Source organism: Melitaea cinxia, chromosome 7 (genome assembly GCF_905220565.1).
Source record: "Melitaea cinxia chromosome 7, ilMelCinx1.1, whole genome shotgun sequence".
Classification (NCBI taxonomy): Eukaryota; Metazoa; Arthropoda; class Insecta; order Lepidoptera; family Nymphalidae; genus Melitaea; species Melitaea cinxia.
The window spans coordinates 8,515,341-8,538,762 of NC_059400.1; the positions used below are offsets into that span (position 1 = coordinate 8,515,341).

General features: G+C 31.5%; 2 protein-coding genes across 2 annotated transcripts; one reads left to right on the plus strand and one right to left on the minus strand.

The window, feature by feature from the left end:
- Window positions 1-4,730: 4,730 nt before the first annotated feature.
- Window positions 4,731-5,750, minus strand: LOC123654988 (retinol dehydrogenase 14-like). The gene has a single exon (XM_045590839.1). It carries the CDS (start codon window positions 5,705-5,707, stop codon window positions 4,760-4,762), a length of 948 nt encoding a protein of 315 aa, XP_045446795.1. The 5' UTR covers window positions 5,708-5,750; the 3' UTR covers window positions 4,731-4,759.
- Window positions 5,751-9,001: 3,251 nt separating this feature from the next.
- Window positions 9,002-10,258, plus strand: LOC123655021 (retinol dehydrogenase 13-like). Its single transcript, XM_045590869.1, has one exon. The coding sequence runs from the start codon at window positions 9,110-9,112 to the stop codon at window positions 10,067-10,069; it is 960 nt and encodes a 319-aa protein (XP_045446825.1). The 5' UTR covers window positions 9,002-9,109; the 3' UTR covers window positions 10,070-10,258.
- The last annotated feature ends 13,164 nt before the right edge of the window (window positions 10,259-23,422 follow it).

Consider the following 23,422-nt stretch of genomic DNA (forward strand, 5'->3'; position numbering starts at 1 on the left):
TATTATTGCGAAATATTAATCCACCAAAACTGTGTAATGGCACCAGATTGACAGTGAAAAAGTTATTGCCAAATTTGATTGAAGCTACGATCTTAACGGCTAAATCAATAGGAGAAGTTTGTTTGATACCGCGTATCCCTATGATTCCAACTGATATGCCATTTGAATTCAAACGATTACAACATCCTGTACGTTTATCATTTACGATGTCCATCAATAAGGCCCAAGGGCAAACACTTACCGTTTGTGGTGTGAATTTGGAGGAATCATGTTTTTCACATGGCCAACTTTATGTTGCCTGTTTCAGAGTCGGTACCCCCCCCCCAGTCTTTTGTTTATTCATACTCAAAATGGAAAAACAAAAAATATTGTTTATCCAAATGTTTTGGATTAAGTTTTAAAATAGCTAGCAATTAATAAAATATTTTTTTGTATTAATAAATGAATTTGATGTAATTTTTTTATTATTATTTCACTTTGTACGTAGCGAAGCACGTACCGGGCCGCTAGTAGTTTATAAAAACAACTGTCTTTTCATAACAAAATGATTAAAACACAAAAATAAACATTTTATCACTTTCACGCGAACAAGTCAATATTGTAGCTCTATGCGATATTGCACATCATTTTTTCATATAAATTCGAGCGGCGTCTAATGACGTTGTGCAAATAGCTGATGATATTAGTATTTAAATATATTGCGCTGACGTTCCTAGACGTCGTCAATCGTCAAGTCGTAATCAGCATCCGATCCAAATTCTCCATCGTCAACAAAAGGGTCTGTGGGGTGATTTCTCGTGATAACGAAAGTTCTAAGATTTTCAAAGAAGATTCCTTTTTTAGCTCATTTTACATATCTAAAACAAACAAAAAATACTAAATATGTATTTTGAACATATTCAGAATGATTAAAATAAAGTAAAATAAATTATTATAATGTATATAATGTAGTAAGATAGTAAAAATACTTACATTTTACGTCAATATTCTACGCGAACACAGAATCGGCGCACGCACTACCCCCGCGAGGCGCACAAGTCGAGTGAAGTAATAAAACTTCTTAGGCGAAACGACGTATAGTGACGTTGTGCGCTAAAAAATGCCATCAAAGAAGGCAAAATTAAATCGGTGCGGCGTAGCACTACAATTTTTAGAATTCGATATGTTGTGGCACAGCAACCAAACTTTTAAACATTAGTATGGCCAGGCACCGAACCATTACGTTGTGCTCAATAAATCGGGGTTTTGCTGAACGTTATAGTACGTTGTGCCATATCATATCTACCAATATATGACGTACATATACGTTGTTCGCATGAAAGTGTTATAAAATATGTGTATTGACATTATTATTCTTACGATTTTTTTCGTTGTAACAATTCGAAATATATGAGATATTTGAGTATGCAGCTATTCTATAATATTATAAATCTGGAAAGTTTGTTTGTTTGTTTGTTAAAAAACGCTAATCTAAGAAACTACTGGATTGAACTGATTTTTTTTTTTGTATTTGATTGTCCATTTATCGAGTAATGCTAAAGTATACGAGTATATAATATTATTATGTACGTTTTTGCCTCAAATTAACGTGGACGTAACCGCGGGGCACAGCTAGTTGATATTAAAGCCGCTAAAGGCAAGGTCGCACAAAGTCAAAAAGATTACTTAATTTTTTTTGTGTTCAATACACAACTTTATTTTAAATATAATTAACAATTCTTTATAATTAATTAATTCTAGTAATAAATTATGTAATTTAAGATACACTACTAATTAAATTTTTTTTCCCACAAAGGTTTATTGAGAATTTACAATAAAACTAAACCTAACTATTAGTCAGACCAATTGTATTAAATAGTTCTTATAGATTTTTAAGCAACAACGCGCTTCTCCAAATACCTAAAACGTAGGTTCATCGCTCAACAACCTATTTTTTTACTGTTTGTGTATCCCATGTTGTTTTTACATTATTGACTTAGTGTTAGTACAGAAGGAATTGTTTCTTTACTGTTCCATAAATACCTGCTTCAATGAGACGCATTTTAAATCAAATACCTATTCACTTTATCTGTCCCTAATCTGTCAACTTTTGCTGCGATATCTGATGCTGTTAGTGTTCTGTTACCTATAGAATATGAATATTTTAAGAAAATGTCTAAATCAAAATAATAACCAATCTCGATTTGGTCAAATACTGGTATAAGCGTATATAACCCTATAAGTACAATTTCCCGAGTGGAATTTTTTTCGTCTTCCTTAGAAGGACCGGACCAGGCATGCCTGATCAGGAGATAGATAAGGCATGTAACGCAGATGATTGGTCTAGACCTGATCAGGATGAGATGAGATTTCCTGATCGGGTCCAGACCAGGAAATCTCATCTTATCCTGATCAGCTGGTTCGGTCCGGTTCTTTTAAAAAACACGAATGTATATTCTTGAAAAAATTGTTTAACAAAAAAAAAAGCGAATTGATATTATAAATATGTTACACAATATAACTATCGTGATATTTATTTCCGTTTATGTAGGTAGTACTTAAAAAGATAACAAAATTGTAACGTCCACCGAACACGTGGATGCGTGCGCGCTCTTCAGCGTTCCGATCGAGTTTTCTACAAGGTCACACACAACGGAATAAAAAACTATTTTGTAGTGTTGTTAATTTCAATATTTCAAATGGTAGCACATATTATTTATACATTACTTTAATTTAAGTTTTTATATTTTTTTACTTTGTAATATTTGTTATTAAAATACAACATCCATTTGATGATATATAATATAAATTACATTGTCTGTGTAACAATTTATAGGTATTGCATATACGTTTTGCGATATTAATAACTAATTACTAATTAGTTTATCTTCGTTGTCAATAGATATGAACTTATAGTAATGTAAACAGGGAATATAGGTAATATCGTACGATTTTCTGTTCCTACATAATGTGTGTACCAGATTTTAATAAATTTACGAATACGAAATAATACTGTGTTAGCTAAGCCAGTATTTCATTACTAAGATTTTGATAATTGATACAGCTACAATAATGTAAAAAAGGCAAAGTTCATCATTCATCATTATCATTATCATTTCAGCCTATCGCAGTTCACTGTTGGAAAAGGCCTTCACAAGTTCGCGCCAAAAATGGCGTGAACTCATCTGTCAAGGCAAAATTATTAGGAATTAAATAAGTAATTACCTCACACTCAACGGCCTCCATAAGATTTAATTCCCGTGCTGGGAGTCCGGAAGCACACACAATACTCAAGCACAAACACTCAGATCATGACATATATCCATATGGCCAATACCATAAATCATCCCAGGGTGATCTGTGGGCCAATACAAATGTATGCCACATGCGGGGATCTTACCCGCAACAGCCACAAGCTAATACTGTGATACTCGCGATAACGAGTCGTAATTATTTTATTTTATTTAGGAAACAGACAGTATAATAATATAACCAATTATTAAACTTATACAGTTAATGTACTAACCAATAAAGTTTCCAATAGAAACAATTCATAAATGAGCTAAAAAGCACCGCATTAAAAAGAAATCAATTATACAAATTATTTATATTTCTGTGCGTATTTTATCGATAAAATACGCACAGAAATATAAATAATTCAAGCAGTACTAAAATTAATAATAAGATAAATAAAAACGAATATGAAAATTTCATTCTGTTGTACTGTGTAGGCTACGGTACTAAAGAATATAGCCACCCCCTCTCTTCCCGTGGGTGTCGTAAGAGGCGACTAAGGGATAACACAGTTCCGCTACCACCTTGGAACTTAAAAAGACCGGTGGCGGGATAACCATCCAACTGCTGGCTTTGAAATATACAGGCCGAAGACGGGCAGCAGCGTCTTCAGTGCAACAAAGCCAGTACTGCGGTCACCAACCCCCCTGCCCAGCGTGGTGACTATGGGCAAAACATATGAGTTCACGTTATTTTTGGCGTAAACTTGTGGAGGCCTATGTCCAGCGGTGGACTGTATAGGCTGTAATGATTCTGTTATCAATTAAATAATAAATAAACCGAAACGTCGGTCACAGCTTAGAACATTTTGTATTGGAAAATTAAATCGTCGTTTTTATAATATATATGTGTATAATCTATCTTATCTATACAAATAAATAAAACTGAAGTGTCTGTTTTTATTATTAAAATAACCGCTTTTTATTAAATAAATATAGATGTATATACGGTACATATACCAAAATAACATTTTTTACAATTTTTGTCTGTCTGTCTGTCTGTCTGTGTGTTCCGGATAGTCTCTAAAACGGCTAGATCGATTTTGACGGGACTTTTATTAGCTGATAGCTGATGTAGTAAGGAGTAACATAATCGACTTTTATTTTAGAAATTTATATATTTTATAACTCTGCGAACTAAACAATAACTTTTTTGTTAAATTCCACGCGGACGAAAACGCGGCCACAGCTAGTTTCTAAATAAAATCAAAGCAACCTATTAGAAATTTCTGGATTATGTAGGTAAATAAGTAACAATAACTTACAGATTTAAAGCATTTTGTAATTCCGTCTTTGAAGATTACACTGTACAAGTAGCCAAATCAATGTGATAAAAACATTAATTTTATCAGCTTCGTAGTTTGGCTGTATAAATTAATACTACAGTATATAAATGACCTTATTTTTCTTTTATAGTATTTGTATTCGTAACATAGGTTTTATAAATAAAATAAAGTGTGTTCACATAATTATATATTTAGATAATTTTATTTTAATTTTACAAGTTTTTCCGATATATCCCATAACTTCTTAGCTTCTATTAAATTTTGAGCCTTAGATGTAAGATTTGCTATATGACAATCTTGGAAATAATGTCCACTTATATCTTTAACATCAGGCGAAACACTCAAATAAATAGTTGTTTGGGCTCCTTCCCATGAATTCTTATAGAATGATTTAAGAATTTTTAGAATTATTCTAAAAACCCTTATATTAATATTGTCGATCATGTTCGTGTTTACCACTCCGGGATGTAAACAATTTACTGTTACTCCACTTCCTCGCAGTTGACGATTTAATTCAATTGTCATAAGCATTATAAACAGTTTCGCAGTGGAATAAACTGTAAAATTTCTAATCCTTCTCATACTGTCAAAATTATAATAATTTGTTTTGCCAAATCTGTAAACTATTGAAGAAACATTGATTATGCGACTCGGAGCAGATGATTTTAGTATTGGAAGAAGAAGTGAAGTTAACAGAAATGGTCCTAAATAATTGACTTGCATTCCTACCAAAAAACCATCTTCAGTCTTTTCATTTGTTGTTGCATATACGCCAGCGTTATTTATGAGAACATCCACACGTGAAACCTTTCTCATAACTTCTTCTACGAATTTTTTAATTGATGCGAATGATGCTAGATCCAATTGTATAAAGAGAACATTGTTATTCCTGGATGATTCGATAATTTGGTAAACTGCATTCTTCCCTTTTTCTTCATTTCTACAGGCTGCAATAACAAATGCACCCCTTTGCGCTAAATCTTTCGCTGTTTCAAATCCTATTCCTGCGTTAGCACCAGTTACTATAACCACTTTTCCAACCATATGTCCGCTGAATTTACATATACCTTTATTTACTTTGCAATAAGTCCACAAAATTAATAACAAAAGGGCAAAAGCTAACAACACTATTACAGTCACCATTATCATAGCGCATGACCGCACTCAAACGACTTAACGCACGTAATGTGAGCAAAGATAGAGTTGTTCCAGCAATAAGTTAAATAATAAACTCTGATTACAATAAACATTGGATATATAACTTATTGATGAATTGTTGTATATATATTAAATAAACTCTGATCAGAGAAAGATTAATATAAAACTTATTATAGTAATGAAGCATGTCTAGTTTTCATCCTTTTATTTTTTAATAAAAACGAAATGAATCGATCCAACGTATCCAGATTAATTCTGAAACTAAAATACCATACCTTTTATGCGTACAATGCTAGTTTTTTTTTCAATTATGTTTAAATAATAAAAAATAATGTATTTAAACTATTTACATAATATATGTATCTAATCTCCCATAGTAGACTAAGATAACAGTTATTTTTGTTTTATTTTTTTTTCATCTGTACCTACACTTTTAAATATTTTTACATATAACCAAGCAATATAATTATTGTCTTTATAGCTATTTGAAGTGAAACCTCTTTTGATTGTTGTGATTGTAAATACAGTTTTGTCGCAGTTTTATGGGAAAAGTATATTTTATTTTTATTTGAATTTAAAATAAAACTTGTTTTTAAAAAGTTTTTTACTTTTAATTTATTAATGATGAAAGTGGATGGATTTAGTGGACCTGTACTTCATGCAAGATGTTACCAATTTTAAATAAATATACAATTTTTTTTAAAGAGTAATTACGGAGTTTCTTGCCGATTCTTCTCTGTAGGATCTACATTCCGAATCGGTGGTAGCTTTCGCTTCAGGCTGTAATATCCCACTACTGGGCATAGGCCTCTTTCCCCATGTAGGAGAAGGATCAGAGCTTAATCCACCACGCTGCTCCAATGCGGGTTAGCGGGGTGGTAGCTTTTCTTTTAACTATATATTCTTTAATTAAGAGAGGTATCTACTTCTGAAACCTACTTGAATAAAGTACTTACTTCTTGATTTAAATTTTGCTCTAATAAAATTATATGAGACTATAATTTTTTATTAAGGAGGTAATGTTGAATTCTATTATGTGATTTTGTTCTTTTTTAGTAAATTATAGTCAAAAACGCATAATTTGTCCACCACTGGGTCCGCACGCCAGGAATAACGAAGAGCATTCTACTGAAGTAAAATTAAAGGTCATTATACTTAATTTTGAATTATAGAGGTACTTTCAATTTACATTATGATGCTCTGTTAGCCGTAAGTTTATTACTGACAAAAATACAAGACATACAATATACTGACAACAGTAACAAATTACAACAATGTAATTTATTCACAATAACGCTTCCATGTCAAGGAAAATAAAAAGTATCAAACAGCCAACATTACTTTATTTCTTTAGAAGTTTTTTTTTAACATTTACGCTTTAATATTATCGAAGTTGAAGCTGTCTCCTTTCTAGATTAAAATAAAACAGTACTACGACTCGTTCGATTATTTGCTAAATAGAAGTTTCACATTCACATATTTAACGTAATATGTTTTACTTATTAGTGAAATGGTAAAATTAAATAGACAACTACTATTATTGTGATATTATAATTCGGTACTACTTGAGCACGCCGTCGTATGTAGGTACAATGAATTTTAGCGCGGACGACGTTAGTGATAAAACTAAACATAGATATAGGTACCTTAAAAAAAGTGTACCTAAAGTTTTTACTTCTAATATTGCTCTTATTATTTGTCCAGGAGTACTCTCAATTTAAGGAACATTAAACATACCTTCATGGCAAAAACATGACGATTAGAACAATTACTTTATTTTATATTAAAGATTTATAACAAATAATATTTGAACCGAAATGCTACGGTACTTTGCATAATGTAGGTATGTAATATAATATATATTATATTGTTTATTTATTTATAATATACATATATATATATATATATATATATATATATATATATATATATATATATATATATATATATATAATTAATAATGTAGAATTGATTACTTGAATAGATTTACATTAGTTGACAAACATTAGTACTGTTAAACAATTTTCTAATTTGCAGTCTTAATTAATGTATTTATTTTGACGTTGAGTGTGAAGCGTTTATTTATTCATTTATTTATTGGTCAAAGATTTTAAACGACCAGATATTTAGCTTAGCGAAAAACTCATTAATTATTGTTAGACGCTAAAGATAAGCGCGAAGTTAAAAAATTTATTGTACGACGCAAAGTTACTACTCCTTTTATCAGTAATTTACTGTTGCCTTATAACTAGTATGTCAAAATATTTTTTTGACAGTAACTAACTCAACGTAACTGAACTCAAACGTAAGATTGAGACTACAACTGGCAGCGCGGTTATATGACGATGAATGTTGAAAATAATAAAATGTGTGTTATAATGAAAAAAAAAAACGACTTCAATTACACCGATCAGTAATAAAATGCAAAAAGACGAAAAAATAGTCGAGAAAATACGCATTATTAGAGATAACTCAAAAGTACTCGTTGTATCTCGATCAAATTTAATTGAGACCATTGACAAGCACCAAATTTTAATTAAAAGAAGAATATACTATATATTACAATGTAGGTCGATGACAAAATGGTCAAGTAAATACACATTGTTAGAGATAACTCAAAAAGTACTCATCAGATTTCCATTCAAAATGAAAACACATGCCAAGCACGACCAATTGAGTTTGAGAGTGTATTTAAGAGATCCTAAATTATTGTGCATTGAAAAATTTGTACAGTCATGGCTCTATTTTATCCCGTATTGTCTTCCATAAAATAACAAAAGAATTTACTCTGAACTCTTTAGTAACGTTATAAAATATTTGTATAAATGTGTGTCGTAAACATAAAATATACCAATCAAATTATTGTGTCTCACAAATCAATAAATAGATTGCAGACTTTTCTATCATATTTTTGGTTTTTTACTACTAAAATAGTGAACAAATATGCATGATTTTAAAAGTCGATCTTAGTTGGTCAATTGTTCAATGTTCAAAATTTATATTCAAGGTGATTTCTATATGCACCGTTAAACAGTTTGGACACGTTACACAACAGTTGACACTTGGCAGCGACGTGTACGCTTGCTTGTCGCTTTATATCATAAAAAAAAAACTGACACGAGACGTTTAATCACCTTCACATCCGATAAGTGACATTGATTTCTAACATTGTATTTACAGATATAAATGATTATTGCGGTATCTACTAGCACACTCGTTCGTAATATGATAACGAACTTCATGATTCTTGATTGATGAGCTCGCATTGGCGTGACCTCCAACATTGATAACGGTAAATTCATTATACGAGTAACGTGTACATAATTATTCCTTAACTATTTATGAAAAGTGACTTAAATAGTAGAAAAATAAAAGAAAACTAAGTTTCCCGAGATGATTATCTTGATGTTTTTTTCAATAATTATTCTTTTCTTTTTGTTAGTGAAATTATATCAAAGGTTAGCGTGTCGCGTATGTCGTTCAAGTGCTCATATGGTAGGTAAAACTGTGATAATAACTGGGGGAAATAGTGGATTGGGCTTGGAAACTGCCAAAAATTTAGCAGACCGAGGAGCACGTGTTATTATTGCTTGCCGTAGTCTCAAGCGAGGGAGTGAGGCTGCTGAACAAATTACAAAGGCCACTGGAAATAAAAACGTTGAATATCGCCACCTTGACTTGGCATCTTTTCGTTCGGTGCGGGAATTCTGTGAAAACACTCTGAAAATAGAAAAACGGTTGGACGTTCTAATAAATAATGCTGCAGCCGGTGGTCTCGGAAATTACAAGACAGAAGATGGTAACCATGTGGGAATGCAAGTAAACTATTTCGGAACATTCTTATTGACAAATCTTCTCCTGCCTCTTTTAAAGTCATCCGCTCCTAGCCGAATTATAAATGTATCATCCGTTATTCATAAATATGGTGAAATGGATTTTGAAAATTTGAACATGGAAAAGTACTGGAGTGATTATTTGGTATATGCTAATAGTAAATTATACTTAAATCTAATGACCTTGGAACTCAGCCGCAGATTAAAGGGTACGGGTGTCACTGTAAATGCTTTGCATCCAGGTGTGGCGGCCACAAATATATTCAGAAATATTAAGAGTGATATAATTCGCAACGTTGTTCTTTTACTCTTAAATTTTCTGTATAAAAGTGTTTGGGAAGCATCACAAACATCTATTCATCTTGCTGTATCACCAGAAGTTCAAAATGTGAGCGGGCGTTATTTCAGCAACTGTCAAGAGGACACACCATCCAAGCTATCACGAGATCCACAAGTTGCAGAAAGACTTTGGAAGGAATCAGAAAAAATAGTGAAGTGCAGTTTTGATTTGAGTAGCTAATGGTTGAATATAAGCAATTATACATACATAAAAGAGTAGATATATGTGATGTTCTGATCGTTTGAGCATTTCATATTGGTATTTTAATTTTTCATATCTTCAACAACTTTTGTTTTTACTTACCTACTAGATAAAAAAATCCTGAAATTTTGTACAATGTGTTATTTAATAAAAGTGTCTTATGACATGCGTCTGAAGTTTACTCTATAAGGTCCATTACAGTGACATTTCAAAATATGTTTATCTTTTTCTCGCAAGAAACGTTGCGCGGTAAAACGTCACTCTCGGGGCAGGTCAGCGTTACTGATTCACACGTTTTCACTCCCCATATTATTTTCATACAACGGGTCTTATTTTGAACCAATTTCATAAAAAGGTGACTTTCCATTCGACTACACATATTTTTTATGTATGTCATCTCAGAACTTTTGACTAGGTGCATCGATATTGGCCATTTAATAAGTTTTAAAACAAAAACAATGAAAATAGCCAGGCAAGATAGTCCAAATATCCACCACTTACAAATCGTATATGTTTTAAATGGCTATTGATTACTGTTTATCTTTACAATCGTATGAAATTGGTTTTTTTTGATGTCTTTATAAAAGTTATTGAATAATTTACTTGTAGTATTGTGGTATAAGCATTACTTAAATGGACACCATTTTCTATATCAGTAGATGTACAGTAAGTAAATAGCTATCAGTCTTAACGATATCTAGCGTTGTGCTCGTCTAGTCGTATAAATAATTTCATTATAGGATCGGATAGTTATTGATGACGCCACTGATGGATTCATAATGTTCTGTAATAAATGACCAAGCTGACAAACGTTTATTCGGACAGATGAAATCCTCGTAAACTATTATGATAATACACGTCTAAATCCCTGTTTCACTTATTTTATATATCCATATAGAGTACTACTTACAGACTACTATATTTGTTATTTCTAAATCTTCGTACAATAAAATAAAAGTTGTCGTTTTTTTATAACTTTTTAAATGTAAGACAATGTATCTAGATCTTCAATGTATGTTTATAGATTGTAATTTGGTTATACGAAGAGTAGCGTATTAATATTAAGCCACATTGTGGGGTTTGAGTTTATAATGGTGTATAAAATGTAATGTTATGTAACGTTAATGTATGTTAGATCGTTGTTTTAATTTATTAAAAGTGAATTTGGTACATTGAAACAGTACTTTTATTTTTATTGCATATTTTCTTTTGGAAAAACCATTTAAATCCAGTTCATTTTATATTTATCACAATTTATATCATTTGTCATCAACTATCATAGTTAAACCTAATACGTCTAGACTCGTATTCGTAGGTGTAACTATGTTAGTTTTAGTTTTTTTTTTTTTTTTTTTTGTATAAATTACTAAATAAAAGCTTCACACGTAATGGCTTCTAGCAGAATTTTCCCCGTTGTCGGTAGTCCGGAAACGCACACAATACACTAGCACAAACGCTTAGACCACGTCAAACATCTGTACGGCCTATGCAAATGTTTCCATGTGCGGGGATCGAATCCGCGACAGCAGGTGCAATAGCCAGTACTGTAACCGTTACGTCAACGATTCGTCATAAACATTCAGTTCCGATCAAAACAATAAAATATAATGCAAAAAAAAATCTTTCTTCTTAAGATTAGATTATCTCTCTATTTCTTTTTCTAGACTTACCTATAGATGGACAATGCTTGAAATTGGATACTGTCCTCCAAAGCCAGGGTAGGTTATGGAGTTACCGAGTTATGTACTGATAGTCAGTCGCTGGGGTTAGGATGATATGTATTGAGGCTGTTATTTATAATTACGATACCTCTATAAGTATTAATGATGTACTTAAAACATGTACTTTATTGAGCAGTTTTAATTTGTTGTAACCAACCAAGGTTATTTGCACGTCAGCATAATATTATCTTCGTTTCTTTGTATTATTAGTGAAACTGCATCAAAAGTTGCCTTTATTGGTCGAATTTTCATTTAAAAAATAATAAAAAAGCTCAAATTTTGGAATGATTACAGTTGAAATTCTCTTAGGATAGTTAACATACGTATATTCGCCATATCATTAAGTTAAATAGTAAATTTTCCTACTTGAGAGAGAATTAAGATAAATTTTGTACTCTACTACGTTAGTCATACTCATACTATTAAGGAAATTACATTTGACATGTTTTATATCCAATCATGTTTCGACTAATAGTAACAAAACGGGTGTAATAATTGTGTCAACGTGGACAAAGTTGTTAGTAATATCGATTATCACTTGATATGAGGATAACATAATATAGATTATTTTTTTAAAAATTAAGATAGGTATTTAAGCCTGAAGTAATAATGCGCATGAAACTAGTAAGTACCTACGTTACGAAATTATTAGGTCTTGTTATGTAGTTCATAATTTCATTTTCGTTTTATTAAAATAATGTAAGTATGAAATATTACAATGTCATGTATATTAGTAACAAAATCTGCCAGCATTCTTGACACCATTCAACGCGGAAATGATTTGTACCATAACTATCTGTAAATAAATAATTAGTTCTTAAGTTGTGAATTGTCATTCATTGGCCTTAGTCCGTCTGTTGTAGACGATTTAGACAGTGTCAGACAGACACTGTGTCGCCTAGGACACTCTTCAGGAAAACGCAGAGTTGCCTAAGCTCTGCGCCACCCTCTCGACCTCACTGGCCAGGCCCACAGGAACGATGAGTCGATACGTGTGGAGCCAGTTCGGCTGCAGGAGTCTTTCGCATTTTAGAGCTATGCCACGAATGCTTGACGGATACCCCATTCCAGGTTTTAAATGAAGTTTTCCTTCTCCAGGACCAGGATGATTTTGAGCCAGGTTTATCCCTCGGTCGCCTTTTACGACCCCCACGGGAAGAAAGGGGGTGGTGCTATTCTACTCGGCCGACACCACACGGCAAATTTTGTGAATTGTAACTATGTATATTTTAATTAGATTTTGTTTTACAATTATTTTATCAAAAATAAATATTAGTTATCTATCTAACCTTAAATTCTGTAAATAAAAATGAATCGCTTTTTTATTTAAATATATACCTACATCTTAACATATATATGTCTGTTATATGTATATGTCATGTGACATTTTTTCTTTTTTGAATCCTTTCAAATCAATAAGTCCCCGTGACGGTCGGACAAATTCCAATTTAGACTTTTGTACTCTCCAGATATTATACAAATAGTATCTAAGTGAATAGAAAAGGTAAGATCTATAAATATAATTGTTGGGCATGGTATGTCTTTTGTGTTAAAATCAGGTTTTCATTATACTCATAACTAAAAATTTGGATATCTGATTCTAAATTCCGTACACATGAAGTCACGGTTTAGGTCATTTATTGCATTAAATAACATTAAAAATTAAATAATAAGCTATATTTAACAGATAAATTATATTAAACTAAAAAAAAACCTTAAGTATATATATATATATATATATATATACATAATATAATAACTAAAAAATATTATTAAAGGGAGTCCCTTTAGGCAAGGTTCCGAAGATACTGGCAACGTTCCCCCTTTGAATAGCTAGACTAATTCTTTGTCCGAAGTAGCTGCCAGCTCTTCGGTCTCCTGTGACGTCGACTGACCGTTTTGCTATTTCCTTAAATAGTGTTATAGCACTAGGACCCCACGGACCAAGAGTCTCGACACCGAATGGGACAAAATCATATTCGGAGCCTAGACCCCTGTATTTGTCTGCTTTTTACTTTTACTTTTTACGTTATTTTTGTTTTTACTTACCCTAAGCACCTGATATCTGAGAATTGGCCGTCCATTGATCTAAACTAGCACATATTCTTGCACCGTACATACTAAAACTTTATATATGTATATATATATATATATATATATATATATATATATATATATATATATATATATATATATATATATATATATATTGTCCATCAGAAAATAAGTTAGGTTTGGTGATTTGGGATCTTACTCTATAAATTTTTAAGCTTGTTTGACACAGCAGAAAAAAGGACAAGGATTGTCAGATCAGCTAGTAATAAAAAAATTACAGTACCTCCAAAACTCAAATTGCTCACAAAATTTAATTCGTAATCCTATAAATATTAGAAGCAAAGATGTCTTTTGTAATTTTGTTTTGAGCACTTTTGTACCAAACTTAAGAAATATTACTGTGAAGAAACTATTAGCCTCAAGAAAAATCTTCAGATATATACAATATACCGCAGTTTATAGTGTAAAAAAGTTACAAGATTAAGCGCCAATAAAATCAAAACAGAATATAATTTAGAATTTTAGTCGATTATCACACCATCATCACTTCAGTCTATCGCAGTCCACGGCTGGACATAGGCCTCCATAAGTTCGCGCCAAAAATGGTGAGGACTCATGTGTATTGCCCATAGTCACTACGCTGGGCAGGCGGGTTGGTGACTGCAGGGCTGGCTTTGTCGCAACGAAGACGCTGCTACCCGTCTTTGGTCTGTGTATTTCAAAGCCAGCTGTCGGATGGTTATACCGCCATCGGTCGGCTTTTTAAGTTCCATGGTGGTAGTGGAACTGTGTTATCCCTTAGTCGCCTCTTACGAAATCCGCGGGAAGAGAGGGTGTGGCTATATTCTTTAATGCCGTAACCCACAGCTCATTTTAGTCGATTGTCGATTTCCATTATATCGCTTTCTTTTGCAATAAGCAAATTATACACAAAATTACAAAAACAATCATATTTTAAGTCGCATATTTTTGTCTACAACAATGACTTCATGCTACTTTTTTTTGTTGCCAACACAATAAATATCATTGTTATTCATTATAATTTGAAGATAATATAATTTTTAACTTTAGACGTAATGTCGATTTTGATATAAAATTATAAAAAAAACCACAAAGTTTACTTATCGCGTTTTTTTTTGTCTACAACTTTGTCTGCATTTGAACTATGTTAAATAAATATTATCTTATTTTAATAATTCTTTTTATGAAATTTATATTTAAAATTAGCTGTGCCCGCGACTTCGTCCACGTAGAATTTAACAAAAAAATTATTGTTTAGTTTGCAGAGCTCTAAAATAAATAAAATTTTAAAATAAAAGTAGCCCCCTAATAGGCAGACAGACAGACAGACAAAAATTGAAAAAAAAAAACGTTCTTTTGGTATGTATACGTATCGTGTATGCATATGTATTAAGTGGAAAGCGGTTATTTTAATGTTTCAAATAGACAGTTCAATTTTATTTATTTTATTTTATTTTATTTGGATAGCTTACAGCTTATTATAACTATAACTAATACAGAATATGAATAAAAAAAAGCTAATAACAAGCTACCACATATTGTATGGATTACTTTTTTAACCTCCAACGCAAAAAACCCTTGTGTTTATAAGTTTAACGCCAATATCTGTTTGTGTCTCTACCTGTGGGATAGTAATTCTCAAACATTTTTAACAGATTTCCATAAAAACTTTCAACCTCTATTTATTTTTATTAGGTGACCCGTGAAGATATAATTTTTCAAAATCCGTCCTTAGAGGACGTCTATACAATACTATAACATTTTAGCTTTTGTATCACACAAAAAATGCTTGCGAAAACTTGAAACCTGAAAGAGCCCTTAGACCTCCTCAAGGCAGCCCTTTCACCCGATCCGTTTTCCGAAGTCTTGGCCTGTAACATCCCACTGCTAAGCATAGTCCTTTTACTCCATACATGAGAAGGATTGGAGCTTGATCCTCCACGCTGCTCTCCTATATTTAATGCTTCGATTTTAAATCTGCAAGTGTGAATAAAAAAACAATAAAACTCTTTGCGATTTAAACTGTCTAAATTTTGATGCCTTATTTTATAAGTGAGTAAAAAAAGGTTTTAAGTGAAAAACATAATTATATCCAATTGCTACCTATACAAAGTACAAGCTATTTGCTCATTTGTCGTATTTATTGCGTCAGTTAAGATAATTTAACTTTGAATGACCAGTTAATTAGCGAACACTAACAAGGTAATCGTTCATATGCTGGATTTACGTTAATTTATAGTCTACATGCGTACGTAGCGTTAAATTGAAATAACTTTGCGGGATGAGCAGCGAAGCGCTGTGGTCGTTTTATTTGCCCATAAATCTACAAGCTGATTTACAGGACTGCTCTTTCCTTTCAACTCGCAGCGCGGAGCTTTACACTTATAAATCCCACTATTTTATTTCGACTCTCTTTCAAACCATTAATAACACTGACATGACACAGTGTTAGGGTTGTTCCATATCTGATTTGGCTTTATGCATTTAAATATATCGATATTTAATATTATTTTTAAAATAATATATATTTTTAGAATATTGTCCTTGACATGCATATTTACATAGGAGTTCGATAAGCTGTACCTATTTCGAAGGTGACACTATGCTAATTTTTATAACTTAGAATATTTTTGTTTATATGTGTTTAAATATTCATATAGCATTTTGTGGTGATGTAAGGTGTCATAGTAAAATTGGAAAGCTATGGAGATATTGATGAAAAAGATGTGGATGCTAAAAGTTAGAGAGTGTTAATACAACAGATGAAGTTCCATTCATTGTTTTTGACAGTAAGGAGAATTTGTACAAAAAAGTGACGTAAGTACACATTACAGAACAAATATACACTGTTCACGGTTCACTCAGCGGTGATTCGTATAAGCCATACAGTATATAAAGTTTGTTGCTGGACCCCGACAGAGGAATAAATACAACACAGTGGTAAAAAGGACTACTTGTAAATGTGAAACCTTTATTTATTGTTTATTTAATTCATTGATTCTTTATTCGATTTATTCCACAATACGCAATTTAATGTCTGTGTATATACTTATATATACTTAGTAAACGTAACAAACGTGACAGGATTAATTTGCTCAAAAGGGCGAATGACGCGTTATATCCCTAAACGTGTAAGACCGAACTGGAAATACATTGAGTAAGAGTAATTCAGTGATTGTGTTGATTGGTTAACTGTCTATTATTGTGTACTGTACGCGATAGATCAATGAACCAAAACAGTTTCTCAAAGTCTGAACTAAATAAAGAACACATATTGTTACCTACGTATCGAAAGAAACAGTTTAAAATTTAATACTATACATAACATTTTTTACCAAATGAAATATCACGATTTAGCCTGTAACATACCACTGCTGGCATAGGTCTCTTTCTTCGTCTATGAGAACAGTCGGAACTCAATCCACCATGCTGCTTCATAGGTTGGTAAAAGAGCTATTTTATCAATATGGGTATCTGATACTATCTTGTCACAAATGTACTTCTCGTACTTTGGCCGATTGCAATAGCTAATTTTGATGGCCAAAAAACAATATTTCGTTCTTTGTTTGCGTACATATTATTGTTTTCACTATTTACTTACTATTTACTGCTTATTCACACCATTCCTTAAATTAAATTAGGCTCTATTAAATATATGACGCTCATGATATAATCGATATTAACGTGATTATTAATTTTGGAAAGGAAGCTATACCGGAAAAAGTTGCAACCTAGTGGTACTGATTGAGCGTCGGTCTGATCGTTTTGGTACTTTTGGTTTGGTACTTAAAAGAGTGTCAATAAAAGATGAATTAAAAAATTAAATGGCGGTCAATAGAATTAATCCTTTAAGCTACTCATTTCAATCATTCAATGCATTTTATTATGTTTTTAATTAAATATTAAAATACTTAATTTTACGCTTATCACAATGTTTTTATCGAATAGCAGGTCAAGTTAGATTAGACAAACATGTCCTATATTTTGTTTTCTCGATGCCGCTATACTTCTATCGAAATTATCTTTGACAAATACAGCAGTACAGAGTCTTAAGTTAAACGAATTTGTCATCAAACGTGTAAACTGAAACTTTTATACAAACAACCAAACAAAGCTACCGAATAGGTATAAAATGTTTTGTAGAAACCGTAAAATTTGATAGTCGGTTTAATCGTTTTTTTTTTATAGAAGAGGGGGCAAACGGACAGTTGGCTCACCTGATGGTATGTGAAAAATAACATCCACAGACGCCCGCTACATCAAAGGAAGGATGGAAAGCAGGCGCGTTGCCGGCCTTTCAAAAAGGAATATGCTCTTCTTTTGAAGGTCCCTAGGTCGTATTGGTTCGGAAATACCGTAGGTGGCAGCTGGTTCCAAAGAGGGGTCGTGCGTGGCAGAAAATCGTTTACCGAGCACTTTTCATCGATTGTTCGTTTAGATTCAATCAACATCTATAATAAGGATTTCCTATGTCGAAAATCAATTAATATTTATAGTGTTCATGATTCGATAATTAATTCTATAACATTGATAGCTCTGATTGAATTATGCATAGTTAATTTTTATTTTATTTTTGTTTTTATGGTAAATGCAATTTTGATAATCTTTTGTAGAGTAACTTCTTAAGGCACAATACCATAACTTTTTATGATATCGTGCCTTTATCTATTGTTGAAATTACAAACATATTCGTAATATGTTTGTTATTAAATTATGTAAGGTATTGTAGAAAGTCTATGTAAACTCAAAATTCGATACAATTTTCGTACTGAATATTTAATTGCTTCCACACTTTTGTTCCCGTATATATAATAGTACACAAGAGTATGATTTTTAATTTATTATTATTGACAATATCGTCTAATACGGTTTTACTTTTAGGTAATACAGTCTCCATGATCAAGTATTTTTAAAATGCAAGTCTCATTTCTAACTAACATTCAATTTATATACTGAGTACGTCTAGCCACCATATTGTCTGTCCTGTGTAAACAGTGCCGCCCGTTGCTGACAGAATGCAATTTCTCGCCACTCGCGCTAGTTCCAAGTTAACATTTACATTTTAAAGCATTTTATTTCATTTGCAATTCCCTCGATTTCTTTCCCATGCAATGTAATTGTAGCTGATTATGTTACTTGTTCGGATAGCACCGAGTGTGTCTTTTTTGTTTCATTTGGTTTAAATAAAATTGCGCTATAAAATTCAAGTAGCTGGAAACTGGTATTGTAAAGGATACCTATTATGAATATTTTATACGGTAAATATTACACACATAATAAATAATTGTCTTATAATAGTTTCATTTAGATAATCTTAGGGCAATACGTTATCAAGCGAAGATTAAATTGTTTAGAAAACAATTGCAAAATTTTTCCTGCTGTATAAGACGGCGCGACTGTGATAAAACGGCATGATATTAGGTGTATATCAAGTTTTATAGGTTTTATAATACTATTACACATTTTCGATTAACTATAGAAGAAATGAAACACATTTATATGGGAAACGTTCATTATAACTAGAGTAATTAAAAAATTTCTAGATGATGTTTAGATGATGTTAGAAACAAATATTTGTACGTATACAAATATCAGATTTGACTGAAACCTTTGCTATCCGCGCCGAAAAATTTAAATCGGAATCCGGATATCTGGTATAAAGTATCATAATTATAACTACAAGCAAAGAAATTGTGAGAGTTACAAGAAACGCAACAAATATTAAATAATACTATAATTTGAAATCGTAAACAGTTATACTTTATGATAACATAAAGTATAACTGTTTACGATTTCAAATAACTGATTCATTGGTATCATTCTGCTGATATCGGTCACTGCTCAAAGTAGACCATAGGCACAATTAACCGGTGTGATAAGTGCTATCATTTAGAACAAGCAACATTATACAGTAATACAAACATTTAAGTTCTAGTTTGTGAATTTCTAATATCTCTTTTATGTTGAAGAATAAGTAAACATTATAGTATAAAAAAGCAGAACGCATTCATCAATCTTCTATAAATTATCCGTGTCCGATAGATAACTATTCTCCTCTTACGTCACGGAAGTGAAATTTCCCACTCCTTTAATGGCAAGCGTTACGTGTTAATAAATAATTATTAATTAATGGATAGAGATTTGTGCATTAGATTTGTTTGTAATTGAATTTGACTATCTACTTAATTATGAATATATACATTATATCATTCAACTTGATTCGGCATAAAAGATAAATAAAGCCGAGATCGTACTTACGTAAAAATAGAAGTATAATTTGGTAGTCATAATGTGAATTTTGAATATTTGAATAACTAAGTCAATTATAGTCGCGCCGTCTATTTATAAGCATATTCAATTGACGTCTACGTAAGATTATTTTTAAACAGTTCACTTATTGTAAAATAATATATACAAAACTTCCTCTTGACGATAATTATGTTGATTTATTTCAAAATTACTCATCACGCGACTATACCATTATAAGCTTTATAATAGTGAGACGTTCGAAAAATATGGTAATGTGTACATTATGGTGGGCAAAACCACAAAAAACATCTCATCTACTGCAATATTTAGCAAATAGTTTTTTTTTACGTTTGAAGTTGAACAAAAAAATAAAGAAAAAAAAACAAAGACCTTTTCACTGTCCAGAATGTAAAATACTTAAAAATTCAAAGTAAAATTATTTGAGCACTTCATTACACAAGTTGACAGACATATACCTATCTCTATAGAAAGCGTTTGTAGAGAGTGCTAAGAATATCGCCTATAATCATTTAATTTATGTTATGGTTGATATACAAAAAAATTTATTCTCTATGCGTCCAATATTGACGGAATAATGACTAGATATTGTTATCTTATACTATTAAACGAGCCATTCTTATATATATATATATATATATATATATATATATATACATACTATAATGCATTATTTGAACATCTTCTCACCATCTATAGAGCATACATTTTAAATTTCAAGTCTCTTACTTCAAAAACATAGTACTTTCATACAAACTACCAACCCCCGTTTTAACCTCTTAGGGATCGAGTTTTGTAAATCCATTCTTAGCTGATATTTAAGCCAAATTTCAAGCTTGTAGGTGTTATAGTTTCGGAGATTTCGTGATGACTGAGTCAACCTACCATCCCCGTTCGTTCGTCGTTCATCCGTTGTAACCCCAAAAGGGATTTGTTTTCTAAAGATACATTATTTGGACACCTTTTCAACATCTATAGAGCATACATTTTAAATTTTAAGTCCAACTCCCGTTTTATTCCCTTAAGGGTCGAGTATCATAAAATCCGTTCTTAGCGGATGTCTACACCCTATAAGGAACCTAAATTAGAAGTTTATAGCTTTTATAGTTTCGGAGATTTCGTGATGAGTGAGTCAACCTACCATCTTTGTACTAACTCCAAAAGGGGAGTTAATTTCTAAAAATACATTATTTGGACACCTTCTCACCATCTATAGAGCATACATTTTAAATTTCAAGTCTCTTTCTTCAAAAACGTAGGACTTTCATACAAACTTCAAACCCCCGTTTTATCCCCTTAGGGGTAGAATTTTGTAAAATCCCCACGGTTCAAATTCTCAAATATCCATATCGATTATTATTTTTTCTTTTTTTTCTAATTGCACTCGTTATTTTTTATTTAAATAGCCAGTTCTTATTTTTTATTATTAATTCATATTTTATCTTTATTATTTTTTAATTATTTTTTTTATTTTTGATTTTTTATATTAGTTTATATTTTTTATTATTGTCGGTAAAAAAAAATATTATTCATATTTAATAAATCGCACCTCGTGTTAAAATATGATTTCCAAAAACACGATTTACTAAAAATACCGAGCTAAGCTCAGTCACCCAGGTCAGTCACCCCACCCTATATAAAACTATCAAGATTTACTTAACTTTTTACTTAACTGTTTTTATAAAAATATAGAACGTGTTCTAGATAGACAAGTATTTGTTTATAAATAGGTACCAATCTAGTAAAAGTCAGAGTAAAGAAAGATACTAAAAATGTTAATAGAAATTTTGTGTGACTGCTTATGTTTGTATAACTTATTATGACTAGGGTGAAATTCGATATTTTTTGTGACCTAAAAAAACGTAATGACTATGTTGTAAATAAACTAAAAAAGTAACTAAATTTATTATAAAGTATGTTTCATTCTATTCATGTTTTCTGTTGCTGATACCTTATCTAATATTGAGTTTAATAGTTCACAGAGTTGATTTTTATTTTATGTTAATGGGAAATGGATTAGATAGATGTAGAAATTTATTGTTATTTGATTTACGCTACTTAATTTGTTATATGTCATTACATTATCCATACAACGTACGTATTGATTTGGTTTAGTGACGAATAATGTTTATGCTATATATTATATTACCTTTTATACTTAATCCATAGGCGTATCTACTCTTATTTTAGGAAACATGCAGCGTTTCATGTCCACAAAACGTCAGAGATCCAGATGCAGTCAAGTGACAACGCCGACGGGCAGACACGAACATGCTACCGGGTGTGGCGACATAAACGTAACCTGTTGGCACAAATTCTATAAAATGTTTAACACCAAGTGAGAAAACAGAACTTTTTGTAACCGTAGAATGGAAAGCTGCATATATATATTTCTCGATGAAAGGACTGACTTTCCTGCAAATGATTATAACTTCACTGGTTTCATTTTTAAGTATAATTTTTACAAACGAAGTCGCGGATTGATATTAATATAATTACAAAAGAAAGAAATTACAGGCAGCATACTTAAGATTTCTTCTGATCCAGATGTTTTAAATGATTCTGCTACTTAGCGGTTTGGAGAGCGCCCTAAGGCTGGTAAATAGGCGGTTAGCGAGAGGAAGTGCGGACAATATTAATGTTGTCTATAACTCACAGTCCGCTGACGTATTTTTCTCGAGCCGGCTAAGGATGGCAGACACTAATTAACAGGATTAGCATATTTCCCTAAAATACAATTTTAGAAGAGAATATTTTTTTACCGTATATAATTAATTTTAATATTTTTTACTTTAATCTCCTATCGGATATCCTTTTAATGTGCCTTTTGAAAGTCGTTATAAAGTGAGTTAGTTCGATGTTTTGCTTCTATCGTTTTATAGTAATTAGGGGGTTGGTTTAAAGTAAACTTCATTTATTGGTACCAGGCTATACAAAAATTTTATATCATATCATTTAATTATTTTAAAAAGTAAGGTTTTTAATAGAAGTGTTGTTTTAAAATGTATACTGTTGATGGTCAGATCAGTTGTCAGGTTAGACCAATCGCAGTATTGTCGTGCATGCATATTTTTAAAAACGTAAGTGAAGGCCAGCGCTGGTAACTTACCGTCGTATGGTACGTATGATACAAAAACACGGTAGCCATAAGTGAGTTGAGGTAAACCTGGGAATGGGTGGATCTTTCTTAAATAATGCGAAAGTTATAATATATAGTTATATCTCTTTATTTTATAACACTGATATAGAAACTCACACTGTAATTAAA